The following is a 27,546-nucleotide window of genomic DNA, read 5'->3' as shown; positions in this document are numbered from 1 at the left end:
TTGGTGCAGATGGGACAACATTTTCTGGTGGCTGACCCAGTAGAGTGCGTACCATGAAGGCTCAGTCCTTCCCACAGCGACCCAGGTTCAAATTTGCTCTTAAATCCTTTGCTGCATGCCATGTCCTCCCTTCTCTTTCTCCCATACCCTCCTGTCTCTCTCTATCTGTCAAATAAAGCATTAACTGCCAAAAATAAATCTTAAAGAAACAGCTTAACAAAGCTGTTTATAGGAAGCAGGAGACAGTGATGGCAGCGATGAGAGAGATTTGTTAGGAGCCATTGCGGAAAGAGACAAATGGAGCCAGTCAGAGAGAGACAGCCAGGGAAAATCCCTGTTCTCTGGTATCAGATGATCAATGCTTGGTGTCCTCGGTCTGTTACGGGGTCAGTTGATGGTGGAGATACAGCGTCAGAGGGGCAAAGAGTCACTCAGAACCGCAGAGGGGATTGATTAAGATCTACACCTTCACGTCGGGGAGGGGAGGGGAAAAACCCTAGAGATGGCCGACAGGATCAAGGGAACTCCACGCCTCAGATACTGTAGATGGCGTGTGGGGGAAAGCAAACCGCCGGCTGGCCCCGGTAAACAGATCAGCTCTTATCAGATCTCCGATAGCCGCGGCCGGGAAACGAGCGCTGGACTCCCGACTCTCCCCGGACACGGAGGCGTCACGCCTCCCGGGTCTGTTCACTGGCGGAGCGATTGGCTTTTAAACACAATTGCAAGCGGCTTATCAGCTGTGCGCGATGGCCTTAAAGGCCGGTGTTCCACCTGCCGTTAACATGAATCTTGTGTGCAGAATGTGTCAAGATCTGATTTCTATGGATAAAATTTTACACCTGACATTAAAAGGTGTGATTTCTCTTTCTCTTGCCAAAACTGATGTCACTTCTTCAATTGATCAAATCTCTGAGCACATCTAAAGGTGCTTTATCGGGCAATCGAATCTCCAATGCATCTCTGGTCCGTTTAAGCCTGTATTTGATCTGTGCTTTGTCCCTGAATACAGAATGCACAATGCCAGGTGGGAAGATTGTCGGAGTGGAGTGGCACTAGAAATAGGCTGCTACAGTTACAGTATGATGTGTTATGATGGTAAAACAACATTCAAAACCCTCTGTGGCCTTTCTGTGGCCCTGTTGATAAGTGTGGCTGTGTCTTACAAGACAGGCCACTAAGACCAAAAAGAGCACTCCAATCAAAGTGGTCTTTACATTTGCCTTGCTCCACTCTCCACATAGGACCAGCACTAGAGAAACATTTTCATATTTACTGACACGATACAAGTCTCCACCTCGCTCTTTCCATACCATTTTCCAGCCCAATCTATATTTTTCATCTTCAAACCAGCAACTCATACTTGTCCCTCTATGCATGCCAACAAGAGAGAAATGAGGCAGAGATAGGGAGTTATTTCAATTCAGATGAAGCCGGTTGAGTATGATAACATTTAATGGGGTGCCTACCTTAGTCTGTGATATACAGTCCCTACTAACAGCCTTTTTCCTGCTGATTTAAGGCAGAGCCTGAGTTTATCTTGGTCAAATTAGTTCATTAAAGCTGGAGAAGAGGGGGGGGGGGGGTTCTCTCCCTGCTCATTTCTGCAGCAACTCTGCAGACATTTCAGGGAGCCGCCTCAGGGCGATGATGATTGAGAGGCTTGATTTCAAATGACGGATGTGGAGAATTCCTCCGATGGTCATTTCCGTGTCTTTGATCTCGGCCTCAAGTTTAGCGAGAGGTTCTGCATGGGTATTTGTTACCAGTTGAAAGCATACCGGGAAAAACAGACTAAAAAAGTATGTTTTTGCTCATGTTCATCATCGCTGTCATTTTTGTGCGGACGGCAGCGTGTAGCTGTGTTTCCATTACAGTTTTTCGCAAAATAATTGCGATATTTCTACAACTTCGACAATGTACAATTGCGACTTGTAGGCGTTTCCATTGAAGTTGAGTTTGGTCTGACGGCGCACACACCTGAACGCAATTCCCCATTACCAGCAGCTGCCACAGTGATTACGCACGGGGATCTGCCCATATCCCATCCCCTGCATGCTCAAATCTAACCAATGGTCAATGCAAATCACAACATGAAGTTACAACGCATATAAACGAGCCTGATTATCAATTCAAAAGAAAATGAGTCGCAAAATGTTGCTGGCTGCGGTGAATGCGAGCGCGACAGACAGAGGAAAAAAGGTAGCCTAATAGCCTACAACTGGTCCGATTTAGAGATGGAGGGGGGAAAAGGCTGATTTGGTTCAATCAGAATGTTGTGTATTATAACATTGCACCTGAAACGTGAGTAATGTATTGCTCACAGTCACTGTATTCACTTCAGTCAGGAGCACCGCACCGGTGTGTGCTTTTCATCCACTCATCTCGCCGCTCAAATGCGCGCACAGGCAGCCTGCTGTCACCATGGACCGGTTTCTGCCATTAAACATGATCTACCCCGGCTCTGCTTTTGCACAACACTCGTCTTTCTGCTAGGTAGCGTTGCTTCAAAGTTTTCCACTTGCTGTGGAGGTTTTGCCACGGCTTATCGAACCGTTTCTCCCTCATTTTCCGCTGCTTTTCCAAAGGAGAAGACGGGTCACATGACGTGCAAATGCGGAAAAAGTGTTTCCATTACACTTTTGCGATAAACTGCTATATCGACACGTCTGAAAAACCACCTCATGAGAGCGCAAAAACGTTTCGCGATATTTGGGAGGTTTTTTCGAAATTTACGTGTTTCCATTACCCAATTTCTATTGCGATATTTAGATTTTGCGCATTTCTGAGGGTAATGGAAACACGACTGACGCCCGCTTCTCTCCTCTTCCTCCCGTTGTCTTTCTCCCCTCCTTGGCCATCATGTCCAACCCGTCCTCTCCTCATCGTCGGTCATTATCTTCTTCATCTTGGTCTCCATGTTTCTTGCCTCCTCATTGTCTTCTTTCCTCTCTTGTCTTTCCCTCTTTACCCTTTTCTTCATTCTAAGGTTATTATAAAGTAAAGAACTAAAACTAAACTAAGAACTAAAACTAGGTGTGAAGAAAACATTTGAGTTAAAAACGAAAACTAGACTGTAGAAAAAACTAAAACTAACTGAAACGATATTGTGTACTTTATTACAAATTAAAATATATACAGAAAATGTCTTTACTTTTAGTCTCTCAATTTGGTCAAATTTGGATTGAGTCAATTGCCTTCACAAAGTGTTATATTGTTATACCTATTCTGCACTTCTTAAATCTTGCCCCTGACAAATACCCCCATATTATTATAAAATAATAATAATCATAATTTTAATAATAATAATAATAACAAAACTAATCAAAACACATTTTTAAACAAAAACTGAAACAAGCAAACCCACTTTGGAAACTAACTGAAACTGAAGTGAATTGAAAAGAAAAATTAAAAACCAAAGAAAAAGAAAAAGAAATGAAAAATACAGAACTATAATACCTCTGCCGCCTCCTCCCCTCCAGAACCCCTCTGATCGCGGCGGGGGTGATCGGCGGCCTGTTCGTGGTGGTGATCGTGGCGCTGAGCATGGCAGTGTCCGTGCGCCGGAAGAGCATCAAGAAGAAGAGAGCTCTCCGCCGCTTCCTGGAGACAGAGGTGAGCAGCACGGCCGGGGGCCGGAGAGGAGAGGAGAAATGCAGATGCTGTTGGAGAGTGAGCTCGAGCACCAGAGAAATAGAGAGGACCTGGGTGTGAATTCGGTATGGCAAGGTGTCTTGGGTTCAGAAAGAGTGCCGTGCAGACATAGGGCAAATGAATGAAAGGACAAATGAGTCACAGAGTTGCTCTTTTGAATTTTTCTCAAGAACAAAAGTGGCAGAATTAAATTAGTTTTTTTGCAATATGTATTTATTCATTCAATGAGTTCATTAAGTACATTTACAAGGATTTTTCTTTTTTTTCCCCTTAACCCCATTCCTTCCCCACCCCTGGTCCTATATAAATTGGGGCATACAAAAAACAGTATTAAGGTACATTTCAGAGTAAAATAAACAAAAATAAAATAAATAAAAATAAAATAAATCGTCCATTCCTTCTTGACACCATGCCACAATGTAACAAAACAGGAAGAATATGTAGTAACATAGGGCTGTACAATATGCAAAAAAAATCATATTGCGATTATACTGACTGATATTGTGTGTGATATGATTCACAATTTTAGTGGGAATGGTAATACATTTTTGCATTTCATTTTCACTGAAAAAAGATGTGATTTTTACTGGGGTCTGTACCAAAAAAGCATGTTCCCTTACGTCTGGAGAATATGATTTGTAGGCCGGGGCATTTCTGTAGCACCACAATGCTGCATTTACTGATATGTTAACTTGTGACACATTTTACCTTTATCAAAACATTGCAGCTGCTTGTGCGATTTGGATTTTGCACTTGGCCATATTGTGATTTAGATAATATTTTGATTAATTGTGCAGTCCTAGTTTGCACATTGATTGACACGTATTTTAAACATCCATTTCCCGGAGAAGACAGAGCTTCAATAAAAAGGCCGTGTGTGTGTGTGTGTGTGTGTGTGTGTGTGTGTGTGTGTGTGTGTGTGTGTGTGTGTGTGTGTGTGTGTGTGTGTGTGTGTAATGGAGGCCTGGCCTGACACAAAGAATGAGAGAAAGTGAAAGTGGGACTGAAAGAACGGGGTTAAAGAAAAAGAAAGGCGGAGAGACGCCTTTACGTCTGCAGATGGTGATTGTGGAGGTGTAGCAACTAGCAAGTGTCAGAAAGTCAGAGGCTCAGGTGTTCACTTTGCCATGCTACTGTATATAATGTAGGCGAGGACACCTCTGTTAGGAAGAGGTGAGGGCCATACCATTAGAAGACAGGAGAAGAGTCACTTTGTGTTAAAAGCTAGGTGACCATGCCATTTAAAGCCCTGATTTCCATAAAGTCAGAGGAAAAAAGGGTCTTATATCACCACTTTCTCCCTCTTCAAAGGAGATAAGTGTCAGTCAAGAGTCCAATTCTCTGCTGGTAGTGACAGCAATGAAGAGATCTCTGCTGGTAGTGACAGTAATGAAGAGATCTGCTGGTAGTGACAGTAATGAAGAGATCGCCACCTATGGCTTATATTACTGCTCTCACATGTACTTGGTTTTCTTTCAGCAGAGCACCACACCTGTCCACATACAAATACTGCCAGCAATCATCTACCATACTGTATTACAGTGCCACATTATCTCACATAGAACAGACGCCTCAGAGAACAAAAACAAAGCTTTACCAGGAACAAACCAGCTGTCATCCCTCCATCTATTATGCAGTGATGTGTTGGTGTAGTAAATGCAATCTATCTGACAAAAGTGGCACATATAAGGGTGTATTCACACCTATCTCGTTTGGAGCAGTTGTTCCGAAACAGAGAGCGTTTTCCGCCTTGGTGCGGTTCGTTTGGGGGAGTGTGAACACAGCAATCGCACTTGGATGCGGGACAAAACGAGTGGACCGAGATCGCCAAGAAAGGGTGGTCTCAGTCCACTTCAAACAAACTCTGTTGTGGTTCGTTTGTGGTGAGAACGTGATCCGACCTCAATCCGACACAACTGCAGTAAACACTGCAAATTTTTTGATAAACCAGCTGCCGTATTCAACTGCGCTGTGCGTAATGGCCTGAAGAACGAGCATTTTTATCGTTTAAAAACAAAATCATTCAGATCCTGTTTTGTCGATTGTGAAACTAGCGTTTGTGTTAGCAGAGTGGGTTAATGCAGCAGTTCTCGCGTGCACTCTCAGAGTAGCAGCAAGACCGAGGAAATAAATGTAAATGTGGAGCAGTTTCTCTTTCTCTCTCTCTGTGGTTCTTTCACACACACGGAGCTGTTTATTGATAATGACACAGGGTCAGAGATACACACACACATCCGTTTTCCGTGCTATGCAATTGAGAGCATACCTCTTCCAGATATCAACAGTTTGCATGGATAAACTGGGGGATTTTTACATCATCACATCATCAGTTTGAACTCGATCAACTTATCTGGTCTCCATAAATAAATAAAAACAAGTCGTGGTAATCAGAGCCAGCCTTCTTTGTGATAAGATTGTCTGGTTCAATCAGACAATCAGTGATTGCATGTCTCCCTCGAAATGTCCGTAGGCTATTATTAAATTATTTATTAATATTTTATTCCTGACAGGACAGGTGTTCATATGCGTAATCGTCTGAAGTCTCCGTGATAGTAATAGCAGACGTTGCGAGGGTCTTTGATCTTCTATCTCCAAATTCTCGATAGATAGCCTAAATAGGCAATCTCCTGATCCCTCTCTCTTTCTTTTTCTCTCTCCTCGCATGGCGCACGCCTGACATAGCCTAATGTAGGTCTAACAAAACGCATTCTTATAATTATAGAAAATCTCTGGGAATTATTTTTTCCATCCTGGGAGGCTATTAGCCTATCAGAGTGTCTGCTGGCCAATCCAGGAAGTCTGGCAATACTATTTGGATCGTTTGATTTGTGGCTGTGTGAACACAAACAAACCAAGGCATAAATGCAACAATTGTATCAATTAAGCCCCTGAATCGGAAACAAAGCAAACGACCTAGAGGTGTGAATACAACACAAAAAGCGTAACCCCAAACCCTAACTATAACCCTAACTATAAAGTATTTACTGAGCTAAGATTAAACTTTTATATTATATTTTGTCATTGTGTGGCTCCGTTTTTCACATGGGATTTGTTCTTGTGTCCTTACCATGTGACAGTCATCTGTTGCATGTTGTGTGTGTGTGTGTGTGTGTGTGTGTGTGTGTGTGTGTGTGTGTGTGTGTGTGTGTGTGTGTGTGTGTGTGTGTGTGTGTGCGCGCGCGCGTGTCATCAACACATGACCCACACTGTATCCTACGCCCAACCCCCCGCGACAAAGAGACAATAGCACATATCCAAAACGGCTGCAGCCAATACAAAGGACTTTACATAAGCAGACACGACCGCCTGGTGGATCTGGTGTCAAACAGCATCAGAGAAGTACAGGACAATACAACACAAATGCACAAACACAGCACTGTCAAACTGGACTGGTTCAATCACAACACCACCGACAATAACACACTGCACAATATCCCAAATACCACAGACATTGTTTTCATCAATGAAAGCAGAAAGTCAGTCACCATCATTGAAATAGCCTGCTCTTTTGATCTGTACATGGACACCTGCTTCACAACCAAACTCATGAAATATCAGCCCTTGGTAGAATATATTACAACTCTAGGCTACAGCTGCCAACTCATTGTGCTTGTGTTTGGGAGTCTGGGGCATGTCCACAAACTCCTGCTCCGTGGACTGCAACTAGGCAGGCTGCTAAAGCCTGATGCAAAAAAATTAGCAAAATACTGCTCCATTTCAGCAATAATAGGCAGCCTCTTTATCTGGAGAAGACGATGCTTTGTATACCCTTGAGTGCTAAACATGCTTACATATGTTAGTTTGCATACATTATATTTAAGTCATCATCTTGCTGCAATGTCTTTTCCTGTGCTTAAGAAGTACATGCATCAGTGTCTGGTTCAATATAAATGTACTGTACTGCGGCCTTCTTCTAAAATGTTTGGGTCTGTAATATTTGCTCTACTTTGGATCCAAATAAAAGTATTTAAATGTGTGAGTGAGAGAGAGAGAGAGAGAGAGAGAGAGAGAGAGAGAGAGAGAGAGAGAGAGAGAGAGAGAGAGAGAGAGAGAGAGAGAGAGAGAGAGAGAGAGAGAGAGAGAGAGAGAGAGAGAGAGAAAACGAGAGTGCGAGAGAGAGAGAGAAAACGAGAGTGCGTGCGTGTGTGGTTGTTGGATGGTTTCAGTGCCACAGTGTACTCCGGAGGGTGGACAGCTCCAGTACTCTAGCTGTTCAGGCTCACTGCAGTTTCAGCACTACCAGTACTGGACAGCTCCCTGCTCACTGGCTGGGGCTGTAGAGTGGTGGGACTCCCTAAAAACATGCCGTTTCATGCCTAAGTGTTGTGTGCCTGATGCACGGTGTTCATGCCTAAGTGTTGTGTGCCTGATGCACGGTGTTCATGCCTAAGTGTTGTGTGCCTGATGCACGGTGTCGTCATGCCTAAGTGTTGTGTGCCTGATGCACGGTGTTTCATGTCTAAGTGTTGTGTGCCTGATGCACGGTGTCGTCATGCCTAAGTGGTGTGTGCCTGATGCACAGTGTTTCATGCCTAAGTGTTGTGTGCCTGATGCACGGTGTTTCATGTCTAAGTGTTGTGTGCCTGATGCACGGTGTCGTCATGCCTAAGTGTTGTGTGCCTGATGCACGGTGTTTCATGTCTAAGTGTTGTGTGCCTGATGCACGGTGTTCATGCCTAAGTGTTGTGTGCCTGATGCACGGTGTCGTCATGCCTAAGTGTTGTGTGCCTGATGCACGGTGTTCATGCCTAAGTGTTGTGTGCCTGATGCACGGTGTTCATGCCTAAGTGTTGTGTGCCTGATGCACGGTGTTCATGCCTAAGTGTTGTGTGCCTGATGCACGGTGTTCATGCCTAAGTGTTGTGTGCCTGATGCACAGTGTTTCATGCCTAAGTGTTGTGTGCCTGATGCACAGTGTTTCATGCCTAAGTGTTGTGTGCCTGATGCACGGTGTTCATGCCTAAGTGTTGTGTGCCTGATGCACGGTGTTTCATGTCTAAGTGTTGTGTGCCTGATGCACGGTGTTCATGCCTAAGTGTTGTGTGCCTGATGCACAGTGTTTCATGCCTAAGTGTTGTGTGCCTGATGCACGGTGTTTCATGCCTAAGTGTTGTGTGCCTGATGCACGGTGTTCATGCCTAAGTGTTGTGTGCCTGATGCACGGTGTTTCATGCCTAAGTGTTTTGTGCCTGATGCACGGTGTTCATGCCTAAGTGTTGTGTGCCTGATGCACGGTGTTCATGTCTAAGTGTTGTGTGCCTGATGCACGGTGTTTCATGTCTAAGTGTTGTGTGCCTGATGCACGGTGTTCATGCCTAAGTGTTTTGTGCCTGATGCACGGTGTTCATGCCTAAGTGTTTTGTGCCTGATGCACGGTGTTCATGCCTAAGTGTTGTGTGCCTGATGCACGGTGTTTCATGTCTAAGTGTTGTGTGCCTGATGCACGGTGTTTCATGTCTAAGTGTTGTGTGCCTGATGCACGGTGTCGTCATGCCTAAGTGTTGTGTGCCTGATGCACAGTGTTCATGCCTAAGTGTTGTGTGCCTGATGCACAGTGTTTCATGTCTAAGTGTTGTGTGCCTGATGCACGGTGTTCATGCCTAAGTGTTGTGTGCCTGATGCACAGTGTTCATGCCTAAGTGTTGTGTGCCTGATGCACGGTGTTCATGCCTAAGTGTTGTGTGCCTGATGCACGGTGTTCATGCCTAAGTGTTTTGTGCCTGATGCACGGTGTTCATGCCTAAGTGTTGTGTGCCTGATGCACGGTGTTTCATGCCTAAGTGTTGTGTGCCTGATGCACGGTGTTTCATGCCTAAGTGTTGTGTGCCTGATGCACGGTGTTCATGCCTAAGTATTGTGTGCCTGATGCACGGTGTTTCATGCCTAAGTGTTGTGTGCCTGATGCACGGTGTTCATGCCTAAGTGTTGTGTGCCTGATGCACGGTGTTCATGCCTAAGTGTTGTGTGCCTGATGCACAGTGTTTCATGCCTAAGTGTTGTGTGCCTGATGCACGGTGTTCATGCCTAAGTGTTGTGTGCCTGATGCACGGTGTTCATGCCTAAGTGTTGTGTGCCTGATGCACGGTGTTCATGCCTAAGTGTTGTGTGCCTGATGCACGGTGTCGTCGGCTCACATTGGGTCGTCTCGTCATGAGCACTTTTTCATGACTTTACGACAGCCTTGAGCGTAACATAGCCCTAACCTCAATGACCACATGCCTAAACCAACCACCTCCTCTGACCTCAATGACCCCATGCCTAAACCAACCACCTCCTCTGTCTAACCTCAATGACCCCATGCCTAAACCAACCACCTCCTCTGACCTCAATGACCCCATGCCTAAACCAACCACCTCCTCTGACCTCAATGACCCCATGCCTAAACCAACCACCTCCTCTGCGGTGAAATTACGTTTTTTTTAGTGAGTCCCGGAGAGTGGTGTGTGTGTGTGTACATACATAATGTATGTCTGCTTTCATTTGTTTATGTGAGTGTGTATGTGCATGTGTCTGTATGTGTGTGTCACTGTGCTTGTGCACAGTTAGCTTTTCTTTATTTGTGAGTCTGTGTACAGTCTGTTTACCCAGTGGGGAGTTACGGTGTGAAAGAATTAGGCCAATGTGGAAGTACCAAAAACGTGCAGTTCCTCGATTGGCCACATGAGGCTGCCTGCAAAAGCGAGTAAATCCCCATAGAGCCCCATGTTAAAATGCTCGATTTGACAGCAGAAATAAACATGTTTAAAAAAAGTTTGCTCTCTAAAGCTAATTTCACTGTACGGGGGATGAATTTTTATATAACTCACCCATTTACAGTCAAATAGATGATAAAAAGACTGTTTTCTTTGGGAAACGCCTGGTTTCCCAACATGGGAGTCCACAAACCACTCATTCCTTCCATCTTTTTTTTCAGTCTATGCTGTTTACGTGTGTGTGTGTGTGTGTGTGTGTGTGTGTGTGTGTGTGTGTGTATGCGTGTGTGTGTGTGTGTGTGTGTGTGTGTGTCTGTCTGTCTGTCTGTCTGTCTGTCTGTCTGTGTAATTTATGTGTGTTTCATTGTGCATTATGTGTTGGGTTTATGCCTGTTTTCTATGCATGTTATTTATTGTTTATGTGTGTGTGTGTGTGTGTGTGTGTGCGCTCCCTCGCCCTCCTCCCCTCCGCCCTGCAGAAGCTGATTTACTATTCCATTTAAATGAAGAACAGCTATTGTTTTTTAATCAGACGACCTCGGTGAGCCGCAGGGACAGAGGCTGCCGACCAGAGCAGGCCTGATTCACTCTCTCTAACTTTCTCTCTCATTCTCTCACTTTCTCTCTCTCTCCCCCTCATCTTTCACTTTTTCTAATTCTCCCTATATTGCTCCCCCTCTCACGCTATAGCTGCCTCCACCTAATCCAGCCCCTCGCTTCTCCATCGCTGTCTTGTTGTTTCTACCAGTTCCTCTCCCACTCTGCATCTACCCTCCCTCCCAACACATAACCTATCTCTCTCTCCCCCTCTCTCATTCATTCGTTCCTCCACTTGAGCAGTAATGAGACAATGAAAGCGTTGACTCCTCTTCAAGCTGCGCAATTATCCACCTCTCCCTTCTCTCTCTCTCTCTCGCTCCTCATCCATCAATCTCCCTCGCCCCTCTGCTTTCAATTCTTATATTCAATGTCTCACTTCGGAGTTTGGAAAGTGAAAAGCATGGTCGGAATGTCTGTTACACGCAACAGAAAGAGTGAGTGAAGGAGTGAGGCTCAGATTGGGTTTGTTCAGGCAAAAGGGATCCATGTCATAGTAACCAAACGGTCATCTAAAAGCACTAGGTATTTACAGCTGTTTCTCATTTCATTTGGCCACTTTGCTGCAGTACTGCTGCGGTGAGGGAGGAGGGGCTGCACTGCCGTGGCAGCAGTGAGGGGGGAGGCGCTAGGGGTGGGCGATATGGCAAAAATATCATATCACGATTTTTTCAGGCAGGATCACGATCCATGATCTCATCACGATTCTTTTTCATATTGGTTTTTAAGACTATTTTGCAAGTTACTGAACAGTACAAGTACAAACAAATTTCAGGGTTCATATGGTCATGAGAAACCTGGGAATTTGGGATGTGTGTTCACTATTATTTCGGCTATACAGTAGGGTTGGTCGATGGAACGAATATATATGTTCTATCTGCGATTTGAGTCCACCTTCTGTTGCTTTTGTTGGGTGATCTTTCACGTGATTGTTGTCATTTTAATTAGCTAGTGAGAGAGAGAGACCGACAGACAGAGAGAGAGCTCTCAGCTCTGTCTGACACGCGGCTCGGCATACACACACACACACACACACACACACACACCACAGCGTTGAGTGAGAGAGGGGGAAACGGAGCTCACCTGCGAATACGAGGCAGGATGACGGCAGATTAAGAGCAATGCCTCCTCGCATTTAAAATAACTTTGCGCCATGAGTTGCACTCTATCTGCCTGTCTCTCTACCCGCATGTTTGTTTAGTGTGCGTGTGTGTTGTAAAGAGGTTGCAATTGCGTTCGGGTCATTTTCGCCGTTCATTGTAACGAGCAGAGCGTGTGTTTAGGCTACTTTTATTTTTTCAACTATCGTCCCGGCTCCGTCCCCAAATTAATTTCCATCGTCCCTGACGCTATTTTTACCCCCCCCCCCCCCAGGATGACGGGCGGTCCTGTCGAGCCCTGGTTACGTGTGTAGGTGTGTGTCAAACAGTGTTGTTTTCTTTGGTAGTTTAATAATCATTTTTAAAAGTAAAAAGTATTGACTTCCGGTTTGGCGATGAACGGGTGAGACGTTTGTTTGAGGGTCTCCCGTTTCACTACCTGAATTTACTTCAAAGCACCAAAGCTAGAACGAAAAGTGGCTTTTATTTTTCGTTGAGAGAGTTGCGGGGGGCGCCCGGACTATATGATGAGTAAAAAAGACAAGAAGGACAAGAAACTAGCAGCAATGGCCGACGCAGAGAAGAACGCCGAGATTGGAGCAGGTGCTATCACAATTAGGCTCGTTTGAGATGAGCAAATTCTGCGCAGATTCGACCAGCGCCTTGCTTGCCCCGTTGCATGATGGTTAGAAAGTTGTCCGACTTGCTCCGTCCTGCCCGACTGCGTGAGTCACGTGACTCTCGCGAGAGCGAGGCGGGTGCAGATTTGGAGCGAGGCGCCGCAGTTGCTCCCCACCAACTGCGCCCGACTGTGGATGACAGAGGATGACGAGAAACGCATCAAGCTGAGCGCCCATTGGTTCAACACAGGTGCATCACAAACCCACAGTGAAGTGTAGAAACTTCAATTTTATATCTATTCCAAGCTGTCACTCCATATTTTACATAAATACCACCTGGAATGCCTACATTAAAATATAAATAAGGAATCTGAAGATCTGTGTTATTTGAGCAGTGAGTGTGGGTGGCGCTAATGCATGTTTTAATTTGTTTACAAACCGCTGTTAAACCAAACTGTAGAAGAAGAAAAGCAGCAGCGAGTGTGCTGCGGGGGTGTTCGACTTGTTGACGCCTCGCCTGACTGTGCTCGCCTGCTCTCGTCTGCTTTCCAGGCGAGGCGACAGTCATCTCAAACTAACTGCGGAGCTGGACAGACAAAGAAACGGCTTCAAAGAAGACATGTCCTCCTTAATAAGAGAATCAATCGAGCCTGTCCAGTCCTCCGTGGATTCACTTTGTAAACGTATGGATGCACTCCGGAGCCGCCTCGACCACACAGAAACTTTAGCTGGCGAAAACTTTGGGAAACTCACTGCAGCCGAAATTACCATAAAATCACTGCAGACACAAAACACCTTATTACAGGACCGTGTTGATGACCTGGAGAATAGGTCCCGTAGGGCTAACCTACGTGTCATAAATATTCCCGAGGGTAGCGAATCTGGCCGGGACCCAGTCGTGTTCATGTCTGAGTTGCTGAAGGAGACTCTGGGCCCCGACGTGTTCCAGAATCCTCCCAAACTTGAGAGGGCACACCGTACGGGACCAAAGCCAGGACAAGGTGGATCGCCGAGACCCAGGACGTTCCTGGTTTGTTTTCATCATTTTCCTGAGAAGGAACGAGCTTTGCGCTGGGCAAGGCTAAATGAGGTAAAGTACCGCGGGGCCGTTTTGAGGATGTACCCAGACCTGAGCAACGCTCTCGCCAAGAAGAGGGCGACATTCAACAGCATCAAACAAGCTCTGTATCAGAGAAAGATAGCCTTTCGCCTGCTTCATCCTGCCCGACTACAGGTCACATGGAGTGACAAAATGCAAGTCTTTGAGACACCCGAAGAAGCACAATCATGGTTTCAGAGTCATGTTGAAACAGGTTAATTGCATCGCCGCGATGCGTCTATTTCCTGGAGTTGGCGTTCATCGAGCCGATCACCGACTAACGTTAATCCCTTTCCCCGACCAAAAAGACAATGGAACGGACACTTCAACCAGCTGATTGCGTGGGACTTTATTTTTATTTTTCTCTTTTCTTCTCTCTTTTCCTCTATCTCTCCTGTTTTTTTTTTTATATTATACTACTATTTCTTTTGAAACCAGCTCGACTCTTTAGACCGTCTTGTTTAAATATGATCAAAAGTACTCCCCCTACCGCTTTCCGCAGAGGTATGTTGTTGCTTTTTCTTTAAGTAGTTTATTATTTTTTAAATAAAGTAACACTGTAATTGGTTATATTATTATACTTTGGACACGTTTGAGGCCTCAATACTCAACGCTACTTCCACACTAATCTCTTATTTCTAAACTTGAAATGGAACTAATTTAATCTGAAACCTTTCTCACCTGTGGCCACTGGCCACTGTCTCGGGTTGCATTAAGGCTTGCTTTAATTCTCTAATTGCTAATCAGTCAGGCTTAAGCCTATATGTTTTTTTTTGTTTTTACACTTCTTGTTGGGGGGGGGGGGGGAGAAAAGGGGAATTGTTTACACGTATCTAGTGGCATCATAATGCGTGTGTGTGTGTGTGCGTGTTTTTTTTTTTTCTCGTTTTTGTTTTGTTTTTGTTCTTTTATTTCTTTCATCACCATAACTGCTGTTCACTGGGGCGAAATCATTAAGATGTAACCCTGAGCTTACACTATAAACTGATGTAAAAAAAAAAGAAGGTAAAGGATGGATGTTTGTTTATTAATTTTCTTCTTAATTGATGGAAGGATTTTGATGTTGATTTTTTTTTTTTTTTTTTTTTTTTTTTTTGGGCTTTATGTGGTGAAACCCTTGCATTCGCCTCCTATACATAATGAACCTGATTTAGAAACATTGATGTAGGTACTAATTTAATCTAAAAGCATTTTCACCCGTGGCCACTGTCTCGGGTTGTATTTAGGCATGTTTTAATTTTCTAATTGCTAATCAATCAGGTTTAAACCTATATGTTCCTTTTACATTTCTAGCGGGGGGGGGGGGGGGGGATGGGAAGAGTTTTCACTCCTATAGTGATATCATATGTCAAGTGTGTTTTATACTTGCTTTGTCTCTTATCTCTCTCACCTCCAAATAACAATCGCTTTTTGGGGTGAAATCACTAAGATATAACTCTAAGCTTATACTGCAAACCGACGTAAAAAAGGGGAAGAAAAGGAAGAGACAAATGTTTATTTGTTTATTTTGTTTATTTTTTATTTTTTATTTCTTAATTGATTAACCATTTAGACGTTGTTCTTTTTGGGCCTTGCTTACATGATGAAACCTGTGTACCCGCCTCTTACATATAAATGATCCCTACTTGGGAACATTGAGATGTTTGAGAAACACATATCTGCGAAATGGTACAGGTGTTCATATAATGGTTGCCAATTAAAGTAACTCGGGTAAGCTATATGTTTCGATTTGAAAGAGATATTATGTAAAATAAGGTGTGAGTCTAGTCAGACTGATTTATCTACTCACCTATTATTATTTATTTATCTACACCTATATATACATGACGCTTAAACTAACCCCTCAGTATTTTGTTTTTGTTTTGATGTTTTGAATGTTGTATGAAACAATGGGAACCCTCTCTATCGGAAGTCCAAGTTTAGAGTGGGATTTAGGCAAGCCTCAGTTAGGGGGGCTATCTTAGGGGTAACTGGTATCTCAATGGGTTTTGGTTTCTATGTTGTCTATTCGTTTTTTTGTTTTTGTTTTGTATGTATGTTTTCTTTTTCTATCTGGATTGCATTGTATATCGCAGCTAATATGTCTTTACAGCTCCACTGCTACTATTGCAAAATGGTCAAGAGAATTCAACCCCACCCGACATTGCTCATTTTGCCCCCAGTAGAATATGGCTAATTCACCAAAGAGTAGAAGAATTGGAGGGGTAGGATCAGAAGTCCGCTTTACTAGCTGGAACGTAAAGGGGCTAAATGGACCAGTGAAAAGGGCCAGGATTCTAACCCACCTTAAAAATCTAAAAACCGATATAGCGTTTCTTCAGGAATCACACTTGAAAAATGCAGATCACACCAGATTAAGGAAACCCTGGATAGGACAAATCTTTCACTCAAATTTTAACACTAGGGCAAGGGGAACAGCTATCTTGATTCATAAAAAAATTAACTTCACTGCAGAAGAGATAGTTTCAGACCCACAAGGGCGCTTTATCATAGTCTCTGGTTCATTATTTCACACCCCAGTTGTACTTATAAGTGTCTACGCTCCTAATTGGGACAATGCAGCGTTTATTAATAATCTAATTTCTTTAATCCCCAATCTAAATTCTCGATATATGATTTTCGGTGGCGATTTGAATTGTGTCTTGGATCCAGCTCGTGATCGTTCAAACCCTAGATCACTGTCTCTATCTAAAATGGCGAAAACCATCTCGACTTTTATGACTGAGACAGGATGTATCGACCCCTGGCGCTTCCTCTACCCCCATAGTAAAGAATTCTCTTTCTTTTCACATGTCCACCGTACTTACTCAAGGATAGACTATTTCTTTATAGATAAAGCCCTTCTCCCTTCAGTCAAAAAGGCTGAATATTCAACTATTGTAGAATCTGACCACGCCCCTGTGCTGCTTGACATAACTTTTGCCCTTCATCAAACAGAACGCCCTAGTTGGCGATTAAACTCAACACTATTGGCAGATGAAGGCTTCTGTAAACATATATCCACAGCTTTAGATAACTTTATATTAACCAACAAATCAGATTCAATTCCACCGTCACTGTTATGGGAGACACTTAAAGCTGTAATTAGAGGAGAAATAATATCATATTCTTCAACACTGAATAAAGCAAGGAAACAAAAATCAGAACAACTTATTGATTCCATCAATGCACTGGATCAACAGTACTCTATCTCCCCTACACCTGAACTTTACAAAGAGAGGCTGGATCTTCAGACACAATACAACCTGCTATCAACCGAGAAAATCGAACAGTACCTACTACGCTCCCGTGGGCACGTGTATGAGCATGGGGAAAAAGCAGGTCGCCTTCTTGCACACCAATTAAAATGTAAAAGCGCCTCACAACTTATCCCACAGATATATAACACTTCCCATGTAGTAACAGTGGACCCTGTAGAAATCAATGAAACTTTTAAAGACTACTATGCACGACTATACACTTCTGAGTTCCCAGATGACATAACAAAAATGAATACATTCTTTGAAAATCTAAATGTGCCCACCATAAGTCGTGACCAAAAAAGCAGATTGGATGAACCTGTACTGCTCGGGGAGGTGATTGATGTAATTAAGAAGATGCAGAGTGGCAAGGCCCCTGGTCCAGATGGTTTCCCAATAGAGTTCTACAAGAAATTCTTTCCCAAACTAGCTCCCTTGCTACTTGAAATGTTTGAGTACTCTCTGGAACAGGGGACCTTGCCACAAACCCTCACTGAGGCATCCATCACGCTTTTACTTAAGCCCGGTAAAGATCCATTGGACTGTGGTTCATACAGGCCCATCTCACTCTTAAACTCGGAGGCAAAAATTTTGGCTAAAATTATTGCCTCCAGATTGGATAACATCATGACAGATATTATTTCAACAGATCAGACAGGTTTCATTTTGGGTCGTCAATCCTTTACTAACATCCGCCGGGTGCTTGGTGTCATTCACTCCTCTGCACCCCGGGAGACTCCTGAGGTGATTGTCTCCCTGGATGCGGAGAAGGCGTTTGACAGAGTGGAGTGGGAATATTTGTTTACAGTGTTGGACAAATTTGGTTTTGGTCAAAAGCTTATTTCGTGGGTTCGCTTGCTCTATTCTTCCCCTAAAGCCGCAGTTGTCACAAATAAAATACGTTCTCAGTCTTTCCCGCTTTCAAGAGCTACGAGACAAGGTTGCCCTCTTAGTCCTTTATTATTCGCGCTCGCCATAGAACCACTCTCTATTTCACTTAGACACTCAACACTCTTTCAGGGTATCCATAGGGGAGGGGTAGAGCATAGAGTTTCGCTTTATGCTGATGACCTTTTATTATTCATTTCAGATCCAGCATTAACTGTCCAGCACGTAGTGGAGACTCTATGCAACTTTGGTTCTTTCTCGGGATACAAGTTGAACCTGTTAAAAAGTGAATGTTTCCCTGTTAATAACCTTGCGTTACAAATGGAAGAAAGAGCTTTGCCTTTTCGAATGTCTAAACTTGGTTTCAAGTATTTGGGCATTAACATCACTCGAACTCTTTCCAGCCTGAAGGACAATAATTTGACACCACTGATTGATAAAATCAAACTTGATCTCCAGAGATGGAGTGCCCTCCACCTATCTCTGGTTGGCAAAATCAACTGCATAAAAATGAATATTTTACCAAGATTTTTATACTTATTTCAATGTTTACCTATTTTTCTTTCCAAATCATTTTTTACATCCATGGATAAATTGATCTCATCTTTCATATGGGGAGGTAAACATCCCAGAATACGTAAAGAATTTCTGCAACGTAATAAAGCGGAGGGGGGATTAAGCCTTCCAAATCTCAGGCACTATTATTGGGCCGCAAATATCCATAAGATACTTTATTGGTTTCACTCCCCCAATGTTGACTGGTGTCAGGCAGAAACAAATTCCTGTCCATTAACATCACTTCCAGCTTTGGTTACAGCTAAATTACCTTTCTCCCTTGATCAATATACAACCTGCCCTCTTGTATCTTCTACATTAAAAATCTGGTCTCAGTTTAGACAAAACTTCCATCTAACTGACTACTCCATGTCAGGTCCAATATGTAACAACCATTCTTTCCTTCCGGGTAACCTGGACAATACTTTCTCTCTCTGGAAAAATCGGGGTCTCCAGAAGTTTAGCGACTTATATATTGATGGAATCTTTGCAGATTTTAATACCCTCTCCATTCATTTTAATTTACCCCCAACACATTTATTTCGTTATTTCCAGATTCGACAATGCGTCAGGCAAATTAGTCCAACATTTCCAAATCTGCCGCCCAAAACAGGATTGGACACTATCTTGCAACTCTCTCACACCCAAAAAGGTCTAATATCTCAACTATTACATATTATCTCGTCTCTTAGAAAAACCACAATGGAGAAAATTCAGTCAGGCTGGGCAGAAGAGCTGGGTTTAGAGATATCTGAAGAGACTTGGAATAGGGCTTTATATAGAGTAAACAACACAACCACATGTGCTCGCCTGAGCTTGATACAGTTTAAAGTCTTACACCGTGTTCATCTGTGTAAGGCCAGACTTTCTAAAATGTATGTTAATATTAATGATAAATGTGACCGTTGTCATATTGCAAAGGCAGATCTAGCACACATGTTCTGGCAGTGCCCTAAACTAACAGGATTTTGGGCTGCAGTATTTGGAATTCTGTCTGACGCATTTCATATCGATCTTCAACCTCAAGCTGAATTGGCCATTTTCGGGATATCAAATGACACATCTCTGACAAAGTGTAAAAAAGATGCAGTTGCCTTTGCCTCCCTAATAGCTAGGAGAAGGATTCTGTTAGAGTGGAAATCTGCTGAACCACCCAAAGTCTCTGTCTGGCTGAGTGACTTGATGCTTTTCCTCAGGCTGGAAAAGATAAAGTATTCTAATAAGGGATCAACCAAGAGATTCCACTTAACCTGGGACCCTCTTATATCCCACTTCAATAGATTAAAAACTCTTCCCTTAAATTGAACACTACAGTTGTTTTTCTCTTCCTTTTTGCTTTCTCTTTGTTGCTTTTTTTTGTTTTTGTTCTATCCATCTCTTGTGTGTCATGATGATCTGAGGATGTCTAAATACTTTCACAGATTGCGGCTGTATAGACGAACATCCATACTGATGCCCCTGTCAACCAATAATGTTGGGATGTAGATAGCTTATATTTCGGATTTCTATAAATATAGCAACAGAGCTTGGTCTCATGATGGAAGCGGAGAATCAGAACCTTGATGTTTTTTGCAATCCTGTAATTTTTGTTGTTTTTTTTTGTTTTTGTTTTTTTAATGGTCGTTATTGTTGTTTTTGTTGTTGGTTATCGATATCTCTCTCTCTAGTATACCTACCTTTACTATTTGACGTGTGACTAAGAGAACCTGCTAACTACACTTTCATATTAGTTTGTTTTTGTTGTGGTGGTTTTGTTTGTCAGTTTATTTTTGGAAACCCAAAGATTGTGAAAATATCCAATATCAAACATAATGGGTGGGAGTGGGAGGGGGTGGGGGGTCAAGGGTGGGAGAAAATGAGACAAATGTTATGATGTTACCTGTATATTATCTGACTACTCCAATAAAAACATTATTAAAAAAAAGTAAAAAGTATTAACAATTTGAATATATATGTATATGTGCATATCTATATAAATATGTGTATATATAACTAATATAATCATTTCCAAAAGTATTAATACCAATTTAAATATATATATGTATATGTGCATATCTATATAATGTGTATGTATATCTAAATAATATAATATATATAATTAAAATAAACGTTTAAAATGGTATCAGTGCAAGCCGATTTGGTGCCCCCACTCACTCATATTTGTTCAACTCTTCCAGCTTCCTGACCATAAGTATCTTGGCCTGCTCTGGATTCTGTCCGTTCAGTTTTATGAAAACTTTGCAGTTTGCAGTCCATGTTCCCTGGATCTTGTTTTTCTTTTTGAGGAACCTTGCTTTCCTCGCAATCTCCCCATTCTTCCCTGTGAGGTGCTCGTTTAGGTATACCTGTGTGTCTCAGGTATCAATACACACAGGTATATAAGCAGTATCAATAAACAATATTGATCAATCTTATATTAGAGATGGAGAGGGGGAGGGGATGATAATGGAGAGAGAGAAGGGAGAGAACAAGGAGGGAGGGGCAGAAGAGAGAGCACAACAAACAGGGTATACTAGGGCTGAGCGATACGGTCATATCAATAGCACGTTCCTATTATCATCCTTATAAAAAGGAGCAAATGGGCAATATCTGTTTCAATTGTTGTCCCACTGATGATGTCACAATGTCTGACATCATCAGTGATGTCGTCAGTGACATCATTATTGATAATCATCAATATGACATCACTGATGATGTCATAGGGATTGTGACATCAGTGATGTCATAGGCATTGTGACATCATCAGTGACAGTGATGTCATCAGTGATGCGAAGTTGAACAATTGTGCGCTGCGCATGCCAAGAGAGCAGGTGAGGCCACGTAGCAGCCGAACTGCGGGCGGTGCCTAGGGTTTCGCCCCGAATGGTATATATTATAGTATATATTATAATTACCTGGTAATTGTAATATCATCACAGCAATTATTCATGGGTGTACCCACTTGGAAAAGGTTTATTACACTTACCATGGAATTCCAACTAAACTAAATTACAATATAGTTACTTGAACTGATATTATAAAAGATTTTCTTTCAGTAATTCTGCCATTTCAAAATATTAATCTTCTTCGTTAACTTACGGGTTGATTAGCTCTGAGTTACTGCTGGGAGGTATTTTGCTTTATAGGAAAGCATATAAGGCAGAGAGGAATACAGTGTACAATAGGGGTGTCACGATACACTCAGTTCACGATACGTATCACGATACTGGGTTCACGATAACGATACGATACGATACGATTTTAACAATATTTTTTTAAACTTGAATAATGACAATATATGACTGGAAAAGTAGTATTTTATTTGAAATGCACAAATACAAAACATGCTGTTGTGGGAAATTGTTATTACAATAACAACTAGAAAAAACATGAGATTGGAGATAAGGCTTATCTTGAAATAGAATGAGTTACACCGTCACTTAGATTTACTTTGAACTAAAAGGTTTCTCAGCAGTATAAATTCTCATTATGCATCTTCAGTTTTTCTTCAAACTCAAACAACAAGACTTTTCTTAATCTATTTTTTATGCATCTTCAGTTTTTCCTGTCAAGTAAACAGTTTTGCCAGAAACTCAATTGAATGGTTTCTCTCCTGTATAACTTCTCATGTGTCTCTTCAGAGACTTGTTCAACTGAACTACTTTCCACACATTGAACTTCAACAAACAAAGACGTTTCTTAGTCTATTTTTTGAAAAAAAAAAAAAAAAAAAAAAATTTTTTTTTTTTTTTTGCGATATGAGATTTCATCTCAACGATACATATCGTGACGTTTTACTATCGCGAAATTTCGTGGGACGATATATTGTGACACCCCTAGTGTACAACATTGTGAATATACTATGTTGTGAATATACTATGTTGTCGGCTGCAGCTGGTTATGTTAGAGCTCCTGATTGAGTGTCCTGTACATTGCTGTGTGTGTGTTTAGCTTGTGGAGCCCCTCACACCCAGCGGGACAGCACCCAACCAGGCCCAGCTCCGCATCCTGAAAGAGACGGAGCTCAAAAGAGTCAAGATCCTCGGCTCTGGGGCCTTCGGGACTGTTTACAAGGTAACACGCACGCACACACACGCACAACACAGAATACACACAGGCTCACAGAAGCACACACTGGGGTTCGACCAATGTGTGTTTTTGAAGACCGAAAACGATATATGGGACTGAAGCCCCTGTTTGCCCTACAGTCGCAGGACAGTCACTGAAATGTTCTATCATTGAAATGTATAACTTTTCCAAAATTATGAATCAAGCTTACAATGTATTCTCACTGTCAAATCATTCGTCCCATAGGCTGGGACTGCACTAATGGCCACTTGCGCTATATTGACAAAATGTGATTGCTCTAGGATTTACGCTCTCTGGCAGGAGAAGAAAAATCCTACTAAACCCTACTAATCCTCACAAAAACTCTAGAGCTCACTCCTCTGGGCTTCAACACCAAATAATGAAACATATTCATGCATACTTCTATGTAGGGATGTCCGATATTATTGGCCTACCGATATTATCGGCCGATATTAGCATAAAAAAATCGATATCGGAAAATATCGGTATCGGTTTTCATGCCGATTTTTTTTTTTTTTTTAATACAGGGGGAGTCTCACTGAGAGCAATGCTCTCTTTTTCAGGAGTGCCCTGTTCACATTCACACACACATTCATACCTGGAAGCTGACCAGTACAACCACAGTCTGATCTGTTGGCCACTGAGCAGCTCCACTGGAGCGGTTGGGGTTAAGGGCCTTGCTCAAGGGCACCTCAGTGGTGGTAATGAGGGAGGGGCAAGTGCTGCCTTTTCACTTTCCCCACCCAGATTTATCCTGCCGGTCCCGGGGATTGAACCGACGACCTTCTGGTCACAAGCTCGCTTCTCTAACACTTACAACTTTAACACAACATGCATATTATATATTAAACTCTTCAGCTACATTATGTAACTTGTTACGTGAAATTTTGGTGGAAAAAAAGCCCGCTTATATCGGTATCTGTTGATATCGGTTGATATCGGTATTGGAAATTAAGAGTTGGACATTATCGGATATCGGATATCGGTAAAAAAGCCAATATCGAACATCCCTACTTCTATGGAATCTCCTTAAAATAGTTCCTAACCGGGTCATGATTTCTGGAAAGATACATTGTTGTTGAGTTTATCAAATGTATTTCTTTGGCACTTAGAGCACCAAAACCCGAGTGCCATCCAGTTCCATTGTATTGGAGAGAAGGCAGAAACACTGCAGCCAATATCACCAAAACTCATCGTATTTTGGATTTTAGGGTGAGCTGTCCCTTTAAAATGTCACATTCAGATAAATTGAGGTTAACTCATTGAGTGCCAGCCACTTTTGGAGAACGGACGCTCCCAGTGCCAGAGTTTCAGAGCGTTTTCAGTGATTTCTCGAGGCCCACAGAATATTGTGTGATATTACTATGTAAACACTGAACACGCACAAAGAACGATGAGACTCTATTCTATCATCTGCAAAAAAAAGTTTATTGATCCCATTTTCCGTTCTTTAGTTATGAGCCGGAGAAGATAGCTTGATTCATCCAAAAATAGCAATTTTTTTCTAGAAGCTGAGATAATTGGCCTTTTGTGAAATTAATCATTTCAAGCACATCACTGACTCTGAAGCTAATCTTTTCTAATGTAGTCACACCTCAAAAATAATTTCCTTCAATAAAACAGTTTAGGCCAGGGAATTTTGTTTGGCAGAATAATATTTTTAGCTACAACCAGCAGCGCTGCCCCCTGCGTGCGCTGCTGGTTGCAGCTTCTTGCTGGTTTTGATTTGCTGCTGGTGGGTATCGGATATTCTGGCTTGCGTTTGTCAATCCTGTCCTGCTGCCTGGGTCTGTCTGGGTGTTGCGTGCTGCTCTGCGTGCCCCCCCCCCCCCCCCCCCCCCCGCCCCGCCCCGCCCCGCCTCGCCTCGCCTCAACTGCACACTCCTCCTCCTGTCTGTGGTGGCTCTCTGCTGAGTTTGCTGTGCGCACAGTGAAGGGTGCGGAACAGCCAGGCTTTTTTACAGCGTTCCGCGTGTGTTTGTCACCGGCAACGATGCTTCCAGTTGAGAATAATAACAACTCCACGGTGTGGATGTGCGGATTTGCTGTCGCAACCGACACGGAGCGGCTCAATTGTGGGAGCAGATTGGCTGCTGCAGGCACAGCTGCAGTAACGTGCTTCAGCATATCGATGCATACGGATGCGATGCGATTTCCGTTTCCATAACGACTTCTTCTTTGTTTTTTCCTTGCCTTTCTGTTATGTGGAGAGCACTGTCGCCACCTAAGGGTTCTGTAAAATAGGTTATAGACCTCCAATAGCTACAATAGTTGTACCAGAGATGTATCAGGGATTGATCCACGTCCCACCGTCAAAAAACGCAATTGACGACAATCGTCGTCTTTGGCACTCTACGTCAGTATTTGAATTGACGACAGCTGTCGTCATTGGCATTCAATGAGTTAAGGACTTCCCATAGACAAAAAATGTAGTATTGATCAGACAAACTGCATCATATCCATCTTTTTTAATGAAAGGACAGTATTGGAATGTATTGCTGATATATCGTTCTTCTAACCCTACTAAATATATCCTCCAAAAATATATATACAGTAACACAATGGGTACAGTTGTTTGCAGCATGTTGCATCGGTAGCTGTTCATGTAAATCTACAAAAAAAGTCATTTACTCCTACTCATTTTGAGTGGAGGCAAAGGAAAAGAAGACAGGAAAGACAGATTGCAGGATCATTAATGACAGGAAATGAGATGGTGGGCGGGGAGGGGTGGGTGGTGGTGCTGGTGGTGCTGGTGCATGAATGGAAGTAATAGCAGACATTGTGCTCCCTGGGGTCAGAATGAATAACAGTGAGATGAGGTCTCCATCAGTGTGACGAGAGGCCGAGACAGATAGCTGGAAGTCCACATTGGCTGTTTTCTTCAATCCATTCATTATCGCCCAGCTGTCCTTTCCTCCAGCTCTTCCTGGGGGATCCTCAGGCATGCTGGGACATGTAGTCCCTCCAGCTTGTCCTGGCTCCAGCCCGAGGGTCTCCTCCACTTGTATCCACAGTCTCATTCTTTCAGTCACTCCCCTGTGACTGACTGGTAAATTGAGAGCTTTGTTTTGAGGCTCAGCTCTCTGATACAACATCCGCTTTACTGCAGCCGATGGCAACAGAATAATACTCTGATACAACATCCGCTTTACTGCAGCCGATGGCAACAGAATAATACTCTGATACAACATCCGCTTTACTGCAGCCGATGGCAACAGAATAATACTCTGATACAACATCCGCTTTACTGCAGCCGATGGCAACAGAATAATACTCTGATACAACATCCGCTTTACTGCAGCCGATGGCAACAGAATAATACTCTGATACAACATCCGCTTTACTGCAGCCGATGGCAACAGAATAATACTCTGATACAACATCCGCTTTACTGCAGCCGATGGCAACAGAATAATACTCTGATACAACATCCGCTTTACTGCAGCCGATGGCAACAGAATAATACTCTAATACAACATCCGCTTTACTGCAGCCGATGGCAACAGAATAATACTCTGATACAACATCCGCTTTACTGCAGCCGATGGCAACAGAATAATACTCTGATACAACATCCGCTTTACTGCAGCCGATGGCAACCGAATAATACTCTGATACAACATCTGCTTTACTGCAGCCGATGGCAACAGAATAATACTCTGATACAACATCTGCTTTACTGCAGCCGATGGCAACAGAATAATACTCTGATACAACATCCGCTTTACTGCAGCCGATGGCAACCGAATAATACTCTGATACAACATCTGCTTTACTGCAGCCGATGGCAACAGAAAGTACTCTGATACAACATCTGCTTTACTGCAGCCGATGGCAACCGAATAATACTCTGATACAACATCTGCTTTACTGCAGCCGATGGCAACAGAATAATACTCTGATACATCTGCTTTACTGCAGCCGATGGCAACCGAATAATACTATGATACATCTGCTTTACTGCAGCCGATGGCAACCGAATAATACTATGATACATTTCCTTTACTGCAGCCGATGGCAACAGAATAATACTCTGATACATCTGCTTTACTGCAGCCGATGGCAACAGAATAATACTCTAATACAACATCTGCTTTACTGCAGCCGATGGCAACAGAATAATACTCTGATACAACATCTGCTTTACTGCAGCCGATGGCAACAGAATAATACTCTGATACAACATCTGCTTTACTGCAGCCGATGGCAACAGAATAATACTATGATACATTTCCTTTACTGCAGCCGATGGCAACCGAATAATACTATGATACAACATCTGCTTTACTGCAGCCGATGGCAACCGAATAATACTATGATACATTTCCTTTACTGCAGCCGATGGCAACAGAATAATACTCTGATACATCTGCTTTACTGCAGCCGATGGCAACAGAATAATACTCTGATACAACATCCGCTTTACTGCAGCCGATGGCAACCGAATAATATTCTAATAAGACTCTTTCCCTTGGGGCAGTTGTTCACCCCTCACCTTTACCTGGAAGAGAACCATGTATCAGACTTGGAGGTGCTGACCTGAAAACATCACAGTCTGTAAACCTCACACTCTGGAAAACATTCCATTCTGTAAACCATTCCATAAAATATGGAAATAAGCTTTTTGCAACTTTTACTGTACATAACTTACAGTTGAAGTTTCAGCTATGAAGTGCATATGAGACTCATGTTTTGCTGTTGCCTACTACCAGACAGGGTGATTTGAGAAAGTAAGAAAAAGTAAAAAGTAACAAAGTAAGAAAGAAATGTGTATTCAATATATAGACCGTATAGTCTCGTCTGGGTCTGGCTCAACTCACTATCATTCTGGTATAGGGAGAGAAAAAAAACACACTGCGTTGTTTGCATTTCTTTAAACCAATCAAAAGTGTCTTGGACGGCACTAAACTCCCAGGATTCCTAATTAATGAGCGGAACTCACATAAGGGCAGAATGTATGTGGAATATGTACAGTTGTGTTTTGGAAAAAAGTTGAGTGAAGCTTGATTTCTCTCCTCTTTCAACTGATTCGAA

General features: G+C 42.8%; 1 protein-coding gene across 1 annotated transcript in view; it reads left to right on the top strand.

Annotated features, from left to right (window-relative positions):
- Positions 1-27,546, top strand: part of erbb4b (erb-b2 receptor tyrosine kinase 4b) — a gene marked incomplete at both ends in the record, with an annotated part of 355,388 nt that overhangs the window by 229,217 nt on the left and 98,625 nt on the right. The window contains 2 exons of the mRNA XM_083638160.1: positions 3,483-3,615; positions 22,375-22,497. Of these exons, the coding sequence (XP_083494286.1) occupies positions 3,483-3,615; positions 22,375-22,497 (256 nt within the window). The remainder of the gene's footprint in view (positions 1-3,482; positions 3,616-22,374; positions 22,498-27,546) is intronic.

The sequence above is a fragment of the Poromitra crassiceps genome, assembly GCF_964638095.1.
Source record: "Poromitra crassiceps genome assembly, chromosome: 6".
Lineage (NCBI taxonomy): Eukaryota > Metazoa > Chordata > Actinopteri > Beryciformes > Melamphaidae > Poromitra > Poromitra crassiceps.
The sequence above is the reverse complement of the archived record's forward strand: the minus strand, read 5'-3'. Positions and strand labels throughout refer to the sequence as shown.